At 36.1% G+C, this 13,390-nt stretch overlaps 1 protein-coding gene across 15 annotated transcripts in view; it reads left to right on the forward strand.

Moving 5' to 3' along the window:
* ZNF236 (zinc finger protein 236) overlaps window positions 1-13,390 on the forward strand; it is a 75,269-nt gene that overhangs the window by 52,964 nt on the left and 8,915 nt on the right. For 8 of the 15 annotated variants that reach the window (XR_015288490.1, XR_015288493.1, XM_086894575.1 and 5 more), the window contains 8 exons: window positions 1,486-1,851; window positions 3,801-3,946; window positions 5,167-5,410; window positions 6,121-6,300; window positions 6,823-6,975; window positions 7,607-7,797; window positions 9,434-9,565; window positions 11,088-11,285. Coding sequence is in view for 11 of the 15 variants with exons in the window: in XM_086894575.1 (XP_086750701.1) it covers window positions 1,486-1,851; window positions 3,801-3,946; window positions 5,167-5,410; window positions 6,121-6,300; window positions 6,823-6,975; window positions 7,607-7,797; window positions 9,434-9,565; window positions 11,088-11,285 (1,610 nt within the window). In the remaining 4 variants the exon portion in view is untranslated. Of the gene's footprint in view, window positions 1-1,485; window positions 1,852-3,800; window positions 3,947-5,166; window positions 5,411-6,120; window positions 6,301-6,822; window positions 6,976-7,606; window positions 7,798-9,433; window positions 9,566-11,087; window positions 11,286-11,394; window positions 12,292-13,390 lie in introns of those variants that run through there. The other 7 variants (XR_015288492.1, XR_015288494.1, XM_086894586.1 and 4 more) reach the window with 3 other exon arrangements.

The raw sequence follows: 13,390 nt of genomic DNA on the forward strand, positions 1-13,390 counted from the left end.
TGTTCACCATTCCTCAATTACTTTTCATCCAAATTTATGATCATCTTCCCTCCAAGTTTCCCTTCTGGACACTACCTTGAAACTACTAAATACTGAAAACATACTTCAACCATCTTTTTTTTTTTTTTTTTTTTTGTTTCTTTTCAGATTCCTAATATTTACACAAAAGGCCCAAAGGCCCAAGGGTCAGGTCATAATCTCATGGCATATTTAAGTAACAGGACTTCAGACATTCTGTCTGTTTCTTCCTGCTCATTTTTTGTTGATTTTCTTCTCTCTCTCTTATTTTTCCACCCCCCTTTCTCCCAAAGTGTGAGGATTTTTTGTTTAGTGGGAAAGACTGCTGGATGGCTTCCTTTGTGGTATTGTGAATGTGATAGATGACTTCGCTGCAGCCCAGATTACCATTGTTTTACTGGTTCATGTTATTGAGCTCTTTCTTCTCCATTTTCTGAAACAGAACATTGCCAGAGGTTTACTTAGTTTTATTGAAAAAGAAGTGACAAGAGTGTACCCGGATTTTGTAATTTGAAGTAGGTTGAATTGAAATTCAGGAAATTGATGAAAGATTCTTCTGTGTAAATGGAAGCTAGAACTCAATAGCAGGAATCATAGGCACATAATTGCCTTGTGGTTTCTTGTGATTTCTTTACCAAATGCATTGGTTTCTTTCCCTTATTCAGCTAGGAAGCAATATTGTGCTGGAAAGCCTGGGAATTTCAGGAGTTACAGTGGGCTTTCAGCTGCAGTGTCATGTTTTCTGCCAGATAGTTATATTATGCTTTTTGTGAATTGTACAGCTGTGCATATGATTAAAGGTATAAACTCTGTAGTTTGCTCTTACTTACAGTACATGAAAAATTCCATTTGAGACCAAGGATATTTTTCAGATATTGGGCACTCTGAAAGGAGAGACAGAGAGAGAGGTCTGTTTGTCTGATTTCTTTACCTCTGGATTACTTTGTGGAGTTGATATTTTATTTTAGAATGTTATCTCACTTAATTTTAATAATTTCCTACTTGTAATCCATTAATACTGGTTAGTTTAGGCAGCATTGAAACTGAAGAATAAAGCTGCTGGAATTAAAAAGGAAATTAGTGACTTAGTAAGTAGAAACCAAATGTTGAAGAGGTCAAGATGAAACTTTTAATTCTCCAGTTTATGAGCTGTGTAGTTGAAACAACTGGATTAGTCAGGAAGATGTGATGAGGAGGATAACAGAGGCATGAAGGTGACCAAATAAGATTTTGCCTGAAAGCTTTAAAAGCATATGGAGTTTTAGTAAAAGGAAAAAGTTAATATGCCCTTCATTGAGAACCTTAACTGATTTGAAAAGCAGCCAAGTGATAAAGTTTGATTACTTCAAATTTACTCTGTTCAAATTAGTTTAGAATCTGTTCTGGGGTTTGTTAAATAGATTATTTAGTCCTGTCAATCTTTTTAGAGGTTTAATCACTTATCTTTCTGGTTTGAAACTTTTCTAGGCCAGAAGCTCTTCTGTTGTCACGTGTGCAGTAATTCTTTTTCTACAAAAGGCAGTCTAAAAGTACACATGCGCCTGCATACAGGAGCAAAGCCCTTCAAATGCCCACACTGTGATTTGCGGTTTCGTACTTCAGGGCGCAGAAAAACGCACATACAGTGTCATTATAAACCGGATACAAAGAAAGTTAGGAAGCCTGTTGCTCGGACTTCAACAGAGGGACTACAACCAGTCAGTCTTCTTAATTCATCCTCAACAGACCCTAATGTTTTCATCATGAATAACTCTGTTTTGACGAGTCAGTTTGATCAAAATTTACTTCAACAAGGACTTGTGGGCCAGGCTATCCTGCCTGCTTCAGTGTCAGGTAAAAATGGATGGTGTGGTAGTGGTGGTGGTGGTGTGGAGATCAATTTGTGAAATTTTCTTTCTATTAGAATTTGGAAAGTTTTGCCAAACACTGCTTTCCAAACAGGTAAGAGTAGTACTGAATTCATGGTTTGATGCACAGTGGTAACATGAATAGAAATTTATTCATTTAAGAATGAAAGAAAATTATACACAGTTCACCTAAAAGTCTCTTCAATTCTGCTGTAGAATTGCATTGCAGAGAAGAAATGCAGATAACAAATAGCTGGAGTACTTGTATTCTTTGTGGTAATACTTTGTTTGTTTTATTTAAAAAGAAAAGAAGCAAAACAGCTGCTCTGTCTATACTGGTTATTTATGTGAATAATGAAAAGTGTCTTTTAAGTGCATATCCTCTGTTGTACATGTGTAGTTCTTTCTCCAAAATAAAAAAAAAACCCAAAAAACAAAGCACACAAACCAAAAGAAAACCAACCAAAAGACCCCCAACCTCAAAGCAAGAAAACTCTTTAGCAATACAAAAAACTAGTAGGTGTGTATGCTAGATAATTAAGTGCCTAGGATATGAAGTCTCACCAATTGGCAGTGACTACAGCTGCATTAGCACATTAAATGTGCCACAGGCCATTCTTTGAGGCCAGCTGGCACAGAATACCCAACATGCTTCATGTTGCAAGAAATTGGCCTTTTGAGAATTATCCTTGCTAATTTCTAATTTATTTCAAGTATTTTTGGTGTCAGGGCTTGCTGACCCAATGTCTGTGTAAGTGCTCAGGTTAACAAGACAGGGACAATTTTAAGAGCAGAATAGTGTTAAGGTGTTTGGAGATGTGCCTTGATACTCTTAATTGTACTACTTAAATTATGGGTGCTGGATTGTCTGTCATTTCTGAAAGTGAGACTTTGGTTTTATGTACTTTGTTTTTTTTTTCAGTACATGTCCTATGATTTTGCAGGTATGCTCACAAATTCAGAGTATTATATCAATCTCTTATTTAACTGTAGTCATTGCAGTTTATCTGATTTGATCTAAACTGTTGTCCAAAATGAACAAATTGTTGGTGTTCAGAAGATACTGATATTTGACAGGCACCGTTAGTGGCAATGAAAAATTGATTGATGCTTGCTTGGATTTTTGCACATAGTAAAGAGGAGTTTTTAGCTTGTTCAGATGTCCTAGAAAGCGGCCTTCTTAAATTGAGACTGGCAATATGGGTTTTGGCCAGGTATTTTTGGGGTGCATTGTAAACCAGGTTTACTGTACTAAGGAATTCTGAAGAGGGAAGGACAGGTGTTTTTGAAGCATCAACTAAAGGAAACTGGTTGATCACACTTGAGGTGCTTGAAGAAGGTATCTCCAAAACAAGATGACTTTTTCCATATATTCTCTCAAGACCTTTTGTAGAGATGGTCTGTTCAACTTTTGAAATTAGAACCTTTTCAAGTTCCAAAGACTTTTGAATTTCAGTTGCTAATGCACCTTTATTTTCATCCATGTAAGTATGGAGGATGAACTTTGACAGTTTGATACTGAACTGTGTCTCTGCTGTGCAAAATGTAGCAGTAACTTTCATGTGTATGTTCAGGGTCAGAATGTAAATATCCTGTGTGTGTGCTGCTTTGTTTAGGTGCAGCACACTCTCCAAGGAAATCTAAACCAAATTTCTCTAGATTTCTAATGCTACTCTGGAGGGATTCTTGTCTTCTAAGCCACTAGCTACTGCCTAAATAGCAATCCTTAAATCACAAGGAATTTATGAAGCTTTAAAACAGGCAATCAAATTACTTTATAATAAAATTATACATTTCAAATTTTCTTTCTTGTCATAAATTAATGTGTGCGTTTGTAGCTCTTATATTGATTTAATTTATAAAAATAAGCACACTGAAAGAGGTAGTCAGTAATGGTAAATAAAAACATTACAATATAACTGTTTTCTTTGGTAGCTGGAGGTGACTTAACTGTGTCCTTGACAGATGGTAGCTTGGCCACTCTTGAAGGAATACAGTTACAACTTGCTGCTAATCTGGTTGGACAAAATGTTCAGATTTCTGGAATAGATGCTACTGGTATTAACAATATAACATTACAGGTAAGTTGCTCCCTGTTCCTTGCTTTTAATTCTGTAGAGTCACTTTGAAGGCTGAAGAAAATTTAAGGAGCCTACATAATTCTGGAAGCATTCCCTTGAGCTGAGTGAGCTAGTAACATACTCTATCACTTGTACAGTGTTAGAAGACTTAAAAAATAGCTGCACAGTGGGATATTTTTCTGGTTTGGTTTCTTTAATTTTCATTTTTTTCAGGTTTTTTTACCTTTCAGGGAGTTTGACAGACTGCTTGAAAATACGTATTTTTTTTCTTTTAATTGCATTTTGTCTTTGCACTTCAAAAGTACTTTAGGTTCCCACCCAAGCCCCAGAAGGCACCCACCCACCCCCCAAAACAAACTCAAATTATTGCACGGAGTGTTCTTTTCTAAACATAAAGCACTGTGTTACTTTGCAAGCTTTTAATAGTTGAATTCATAATTTAAATTCCTATTGAGCTTATAAAAGGACTGACAGAAAGAGGTGAGATGATTGCATTTAAAAGTTCTTGAAATGTGTGAAACTGAATTTCTAGAATTTGGTTGTGTTTGATCAGTTGCACAGAATTATTGGTGTTGGAGGAGCCCTCTGGAGGTCACCAGATACAACCCCAAGGTCAGGGAAGGGATATCTGCAGAGTTGCATTGAGTTGCTCATAGTCCCTCTGCTCAAGGAATTTTTAGCATAAAATGAAGACATTTTCATTTTGTTTTTCTCAACTGCTAAATGTCCCTGAAGAGGAAAACGTCTTACGTCTTTAAGTATAGAGAACAGCTGTTGGCTTGTGAAATGAGACCTTAATGACCCCAGGAATTGAAAAATTAAATAATTTGTTGTATCAGTCTTCTCTCTGCTCCATGCCTTTTCCTTTTCAAAAGCTTGGAGACAGTGATAAGCATTACATGCACTAACAGGACAGTACAGAATACCAGCAGTGTGTTTACCTGGGGCCAGCATGCTGATATGTAACTGATCATGATTTCCCAAAAAATTTTGCTGAAGGAAGGGAGGGAAAGTGAATCTGAATAGACTACTTAGAGAATCACTTTAGAGACTGGCTATATACAGACACATAAAAACTAAATTTAAATTTTATATAGTTCATTATAAATTTTCAATACAGTATATACTCTCTATGCTGTAAATATATATTCTGGACTTAAGAATATTCATTTAACCAAGTTAGTTGACGTCAGATTGATTGCTGAAAACTTGTTTTTCAGATCGATCCAAGTATCCTACAGCAGACATTACAGCAGAGTAATTTACTTACTCAGCAGCTGACTGGAGATCCCACCATGGCTCCACAGAATCCCTCCCTCCAGGCAACAGAAAATGCAGTGCCAGCTAATGTGGTTATTCAGCCCATATCAGGCTTGTCTTTACAGCCCACAGTAACATCATCTGCTAACATGACAATAGGGTCCCTGTCTGAGCAGGAGTCTGTGCTGACAACCAGCGCTAATGGTAAGCACTGTCAGTAGTTTTATTGTGTATTCAATTTCTTAATTTTACTCAGGGTATTACTCGCAGTGAGAAAATGTCACCCCCTCCCTCCCACCACTCCCACCAAACACCTCATTTTAATAAAACAAGCTTGCAGTTCTTTCTTGAGCATCTTCAGCAGATTTTACAGCTTTCCCTTAAGTGTCACCCTTTCTCAATACAATTTTTTTCAGAAGGTGAATTAGAGAGTAGGTTTAGATTAGATATGAAGAAGTTCTTTACTGTGAAGGTGGTAAGGCACTGGAACAGGTTGCCCATAGAAGCTGTGGATGCCCCGTCCCTGGAAGTGTTCAAGGCCAGGTTGAATGGGGTTTTGAGCAGCTTGGTGTAGTGGAAGTTGATGCCCCTGACATGGGGAACTTGGGACCATGTGATCTTTAGGGTGCCTTCCAACCCAGGCCGTTCTGTGATTCTGTATAATGAAAATACTTAAGAACTTCCATAGCTTTGAGAATAATACAAAATCTCTGTTCTGAAAATCTTAACTGCAGAGGAATAAATTGGATGTGAAAAAATTTTATACTTTATGCTACAAGTTCTAGCATCTCCCATTGGCTGCATCAATTATAGCGGCTCAGAAAATATGGTATAAATTACTTTAAAAAGTTATGTCAGAAATTCCACCCAAGGATATTAATGGAATTTTTTTTTGCTCTACCACTTCCATTTAGGTGCACAAGACATTACTCAAGTCATGACTTCACAGGGTATGGTGTCATCTACAAATGGGCAACATGAGATAATGTTGACCATAAATAATTCCAGTTTGAGTCAAGTTCTAGCTCATGCTTCGGGTTCTACAACTGCAACCTCATCAGGAAGTCCCCAAGAAATCACTCTTACAATATCTGGTTTGTGTTTTTAAAAATCTTTAATACCAGATCTCTGTTTCATAAATAACTATACAGTAGCATATGAGGATTTTCACAGTCCACATTTTTCCTATGGCATATTTTTCTTACGTTCATCAGCTTTAAAAGATACTCCCCAAATCCACATTTGAAACCCAAACATGTTTGCTTTGTGAACATGTTAGATTAGTTCACTGTTTTATTTATAGCCTCAGTTAACAGCTGGATTTTTATAGATTGATCAAGTTGGTGCTTTGAATCTAGATAAGTAAGATCCATATTTGTCTAATTACTAATATCAAGTATTTCTGTACGTATTAGGATCTGGATTTCCATAATAACATCTGTATTAAAAACTTGTCAAACCGCTGCATAAAAATCTGCATAAAATTCTTCTGTGTAGAAGTTAGTTTTATGTTTTGGTTATATTTTCTACTTCTATTATTTTATGATCTGTTGTAAGAACAGTAGCAGAATAATGTTGAGATGATTCCAGTTACAGTAGGACTTATTTGTCTTCAGGCCAAGATCTTATTCAGCATAATTCTGGAAGCACTGATCTGAACACTGGCTTAAGGCTGACAGCACCAACCATCAGCAGTCAGACTACAGGTGCTACATTAACTATAAGCAATGACCAGCTTCTTTCTCAGGGCCCTTCACTAAATGCTCCAGGTATGCATACCACAATTTCTCTAATTGAAAATAATATTTTGTTTAAAAAGTAAATACTATAATGGAATGGTATAATCTTGCACATCATGATTCAGGAACTTTGAGTGATTCGTGTGTTTTCTCACAAGCTTTAAATTGTTATGTCAGTTTAAATGAACTTTATTCTACACACTAAGAAAAAAATGAAAACAAGAAGAAATATCTTAAATTAGTACTTTGAGGCAGTTAGAGGAGTATTGAAGAATTACATCTATAAATTGGAGGTTGACAAATCTGGTGCCTTTGCTTCAGAAGTGATAAAAATATCAAGTTTTTTCTAGTACTCAAATTTTGAGTTTCTAAGTATGTATATTGATTTCTACCTATATATGTTTGTATATGCACATGACCACTTGTGAGTGCAATAGTGTGTTCATCAAACTACATTTAAATGTATTTTTTCTAATTTTGTCATCTGACTGGCTGCTTTAGGTTTGTGATTAGCTGTTTAACTGATTTTGTTGATTCCACAATAGAAAATGCTAGCAATGAGAAACAGAAATTATGAAGTTCACTTAAAATAAATTTGCAGTGTAATGTTTATGTATGTAACAGATTTTATTTGTTTTTTGCCATTTTGCATATGTTCCAGAACTTAATACAACAGGGGGAACAAACCTTCCTCCAGCAACACCCATATCTCAGTCTGCAGTTTCTGCACAGAATTTGGTGATGTCTTCATCAGGAGTTGGAGGAGATGGTAGTGTCACTTTGACTCTTGCTGACACTCAGGGAATGTTGTCAGGTGGTCTTGATGCAGTTACACTTAATATCACTTCACAGGTAAGACGCTTACCTGAACTGACAGATAAATTTGTGTTTCTGTCTTACAGAGCAGGAATTGCAGATTTTGCTAAGAAAATAATTTTGTTCTGTAAATACATACTATTTGAAAATTTAGTTAATTTTTCTTCTCTCTGCCAACCGTGTGTGTATGGAATCTAGAAACAAGAACTGTTTGAACAGAAATGCAGATAAATTTTGCAGGGTTGTTTGTTTTTTAAATGAACTGCTGTTTCAAACATGGTTTGAGATCAGTTTTTGGTGTTAGACCATGTATTTCATTATCACTATTCAGTAATACAGCATTGTACTCCTAAATATATTACTTCATATGGTAAATTTTTCTTTTCCTACTTGTGAATGGAAGAGTTTAACAGCAGTTGTGACAGTTCTTTTCACAGCAAGTAACAGGACAGATTTTAATTGGCTACATTTAATAACACGTGGCATTATAAGAAATTTTATTAAAATGGTGCTGTATGGACTGTCATCTGCTCAGTAACCTTATTATTTGTTTTATTTTTAGCATAACTTAAGAATTTTGTGTTATCATCAAGAGCCAAAGACGTACTGGCAAATAGACTCTACAGAGTGGGGAGAAAAAAAAATAATAATGAAAGACTACAAAGCAAAAATGGGTTGTGTGGTTGACATTTCAATGTAGATTTTACATCTGAAAAGTTGAGCTGTTTCTTCTATTTTCTTGGCTTAACTAGGTTTAGACTGATTTTTTTTTAACTTCTTGATTTGAGTTAAAGTGTGTAAATGCATACAAATTAAATACTATTTATCTTGCATGTGCTGTGATTAAAACTGGTGAAGCAAAGTTATATGCTTCCCTCTGCAGTTTTGCTCTGGGGAAGGGAAGAAAAGATTTCATAAACAATTCTTAAGATATGTTTGTAATTTCCGGTATCATAGAGTAACAAAGCAGTAGCAAAGCAAAATATGGTTCCATTTCAGGCTTTGTATTAGTTTAAGTGATTACATTGGCAGTGTTGCTGTTTATTAATAAGCATGCCTTCTGTTAAGAGAAGCATAAATAAATTGAAACATTGAATAATCATAATAGCTATGTAAACACAGTTTATGTTGCTAGAAATCATGGTGAATAGACAGGTAGTATGTAAAAGAACTGTGTTTCATGGGGAAATGTAAGTCATTAGAAGTAGTGTAGAAATAGAAGTAGTAAGATATTAGTAATTACATATCCTAAGTAGTGATTTTGCATCATGATTTCATGGGATTTGGAAGTATGTTTAATCAAGATGTTTAAGTAAAGGAAGATACTGTGGGAAGGCCATGCAAGAGAGCAGAATACAGGGGTTAAAGAAAAGCAGTGGAAGGCTAAAACATTCAGCACTTGATGCAAAGCTGGTAAAAATTAACTGAATTTAGTCTTACAAACTTCCAGCTGTTGTAGTCCTTAAATGGTTGGATATAAATTTAAATGAGAAAATGAGGGAAAACAGTTGCATTTGTTCAGATAGGATTCTGAAATGTTTCTTTCTAAAGGAAAAAACACAAGTACTGTTTCGGTATGAAAACTTACATTACTACAGTTAGCTGTTTAAATACAGCCATTTAAATATAGTTACTCTTTTTTTTTTTTTTTTTGTGCTCCTCTCTCTGACAGGGTCAGCAGTTCCCTGCTATACTCACAGATTCCAGTCTTGCTAGCCAAAGTGGATCAGGATCACAGCAAGTCATACTGGTGAGCCATACACCCCATTCAGCACCTGCAAACTCTGATGAAATAGCATATCAGGTACATACTATACATTTCTGTATCATTTGTGGTAAAGGACTTTTATTTATACTGGAATAATTTCTTTTTATCTTGAATCATGAAGGCTGATGTCATTCCCAAAGAAGAGTATTGGAAAGAGGTTCTTTGTGACTTCCTGGTCACCCAGATTTTAAGTTTTGAATTAAAAACCACTTTCATATATATATACATGCACATGAAAAAGAAATGTGTCGCTAGAGGACATGAAATGATTCACACTACTACTGTCAGTGTTAGAACAAAAACTTGTGACTTTATTCTTAACTTAAGTATTTATAGATTCTTGACAATGACCAGGGATTGGATAATTAAGTTTCTACTTTCCCAATCACACTGGTCATCCATCAAAAGATGTTTCTTAGAAGGAATGTGATAAACATCTATGTTTACAGTTGCTTTCCTGGGAAAGCAGCTACAATTATGAAAAACAAAATCTGAAGGCTTAATTTTCAGGGCAACAGAAATGTAATTAATAATTTGTTTCTTTCTACAAATCACGTAATCATGTGCTCAACACAGACTACTCCAAAAATTTCCAAGTAAGTTGGTATTTAGATAATAAAGACACATAACTTTTGGAGCTGGGGGAGAAAATAGCACCTGTTGATACACTTTTTCCATTCTCTTTCTATATCCAAGTTGTTTCAGTGATGGTGCAACATAAAGCCTTAGCAATTTCTTTTGCCTCTGAATCACAATAGAAACTCCTACATAAGTAATACAGTTTTGTTATTAGAAAATATGGTTCAGACTTTTTTTCTTGAAGGCAGAATGAATGTTTTCAACCAGCCTGGTAAGACAAGCTCTAAAGTAGGAGAAATGGGAGAGGCAGGTGGTGACTTCATTTGTTGCTTTCTGTGTTACTGTACTTAACATTCTTCTGTATCTATAAAGCTGAATTTGGTATTAAAAAGGAATTTGGTATTAAATTATCTGAAGAAAGTAGCTTTTCCAGGCAGTTCTCACTAATTAAAACAAAACAATAATGCAGCACACCACCATCTAATTCTATCAATTATTGATTGTGTTTCAGTACTTTAGGAGGTAGAACTTTACTTCCTTATGAAAATAGAATCCCCAGTAAAGAAGTTTAACAAATAGAAAATATTCTTCTCCCCCACAAAATCAGAGATAATTTTTTTTCTGTCCAAAATGCTTTTGGCTTTTAATTTTGTTTGGTGGCAAATTGAGGATTATTTGAGATGTTCAGGAGCATAAAACTGAATGTAGAAAAATACAGATACACACATGTTCTATTTATGATGTGTTATGTCAATTTGATCATAGTTATTAATGTTGTTTTCTTAAAATTCGTACATGTGTCATTCTTTAGAGCAATGAAATAGAAGTTCATATTTACATATAACTGACTTCTTTTGTGTCTTTAAGTTGCTTGCAAATGCCCTCCAAAAGTTTGTCATGTTGAGGTAGATTTTGAAAAATAAACAGATGCGGATGTGCTTACAAAATTACCTGATAGTGTATTGATGAATTGTTACAGGTGACAGAAGTTTCCCCTAATGTGACTAAAAGCAGTCAAGCAGAAAAAGAAACTCGTGGGCACCAGTGTTTTGAGTGTAGCCAAACCTTTTATTCCGTCACCATGCTGACACACCACTGCAAAGAGGTTCACGGCAAGGAGCGAATACACGTTTGCCACATCTGCAATAAGGCCTTTAAGCGGGCAACACATCTCAAGGTATTTGGTAATAACAGTTGATTGTTCTCTTAACTCCTTTCGTTGTGGACTTTCTGTGATACTAACAAAAGGTACCTATTAGCCCTTTGTCTTTGCTTTCCCTTTACAGTGTGAGAGGTGTGCATCTGAGAGAGGGAATCTAAGTGATAATGTATACACAGATAGAGAACTCTCTTCTGGAGCATGGAGAGGATTCTAATGCATATATTGACTACAGAATGAAAAATGTTAATGCCTGTCATGCAAGTAATAGTGTCAGGAAAAGACTTTATTTACTTTATTCACATATGAATATCATCAGTGTTAATCCGGATTTCCAGATAATCTTTTGATATCTCAGGAAGTTACCTGCTTTACAGTCTTAACATTTCATTTGTAGGTGCTCTGTCATGTGACTACAAGTGATAGAGGAAGTGTTTGTTTTAAAATGTCCTTATATTATTGCTGTTGTCTAGTGATATTTTCTCTGTTTTCTCTAGATTATGAACAACCTAATACTTCCAAGTATTTTAAAAAAATTTGTGGTGTACCTAAGTTCTTAACTGGATTATAGAATGTTCCTTTTAGGAACTTCGGGCTGTACTAGACAAGTCTTTTGTTCAAGCCAGTATCTTACCTCTGAGAGATACTTACAGGAAGTATCTTATAGAAGAGCTTTAAGAGGAGAGTAAACATATAAGTTGCCCAGAATTTTGCCATCTTCCCAATATTTATAGCAAGAAATTTTTGGAGCCAAAGGGAATGTATTTATATTTATTTATATTATCTTTATGTTTATATTAGCTTTGATTTCCTTTCACTTTGATATAATATTTTAATGAAATAGACTCTCTTTGTGAAGTTCACCCCCTTGGAGTGATCATGTCTGTCAACTAGACTATTGGAAACTATCATAAAATGTATTGTTGTGAAATTCTTAACCTCTGAGTTAGAAGAAATTTTCCAGGAAAAAACAAAAGTGTCTTAATACTTGTTTTCCATAAGTAATGATAAGAAACTCCAAAAATCAGTCTGTCTTAAGTTTTTTTTCTTAGAATTGGACCCAGGTTAAAGATATGGTAACTTCTTACCCTAGTATGTCCCTTGAATTATTATCCATAACTGATTTTTCAGGAAGGCAGCAATTGAAGTTGCAATAACAAGTTCAAGGACAGTCACAAGAGACTTCAGGGCCTTGGGACAACTTGTTAAGGGATCAGAAGCACAAATAATCTTCTCCTCTATCCTTCCACTTGCAGGGAGTGGTGTAGGAAGAGACAGGAAGGGCTGGCAGATCAATAACTGTCTCTGAGACTGACATCACCAGCAGAATTTAGGGGTTTTTGATCATGGATTGGTCTACACAACATCAGGCCTGCTGCAGATGGGCTACACTTGTATCAAAGGGGAAAAAAGATCTTTGCTGAGGAGTTAGCAGGGCTCATTGAGAGAGATCATCTAAATTTGTAGATTTGTAGGGAGGAAGGTAAGCTGGAGGTAAGCTTGAGGGCAGCATGCCAGTGTTTGAGGGTTCATGTGCCAGCAAGGCCCTTCAAGCTCCACCCCAACGTGCTGAGTACACTGGAGCGCATTTGAAGAGTCCCTGTGCTGGTACATGCATTCCATCTCAGTGGAGATAGGGGAAATGGTCAGTGCCTACACCACTTGGACATGCACAAGTTGTCTATAGGACTGGGTGGAATCCATGCAAGGGTACCAAGGGACCTGTCAGAAGAGCCTGCCAAGCTACTTTCAGTCATTTATGATGAGCAGTGCTGGCTAACCAGGGAGGTCCCAGCTGACTGGATCTTAGCACCTATGATGCCTATCTCTGCAAGGGCTAGATAACTACGATTAGGATCTCGGAAACTACAAGCCTTTCAGCCTGGTCTCAGTGCCAGGAAAGGTTACAGAGCTGCTCATCTTGAGCACCATCATGTGGCACGTGCAGAACAGCCAGGAGATCAGGCACAGTCGGTACGGGTTTATGAAAAGCAGATCCTGCTTGAGTAACATGATTTCCTGTGACAAAGCAACTTTCTCCATGGTGCTGAGAAACGCTGTGGATGTTGTCTGCCTGACCTTCAGCAAAACCTCTGACATGGTCTCCCACAGCATTTTCCAGT

The sequence above is a fragment of the Cyanistes caeruleus genome, chromosome 1, assembly GCF_971803275.1.
Source record: "Cyanistes caeruleus chromosome 1, bCyaCae1.hap1.1, whole genome shotgun sequence".
In the NCBI taxonomy this organism is placed as follows: Eukaryota; Metazoa; Chordata; class Aves; order Passeriformes; family Paridae; genus Cyanistes; species Cyanistes caeruleus.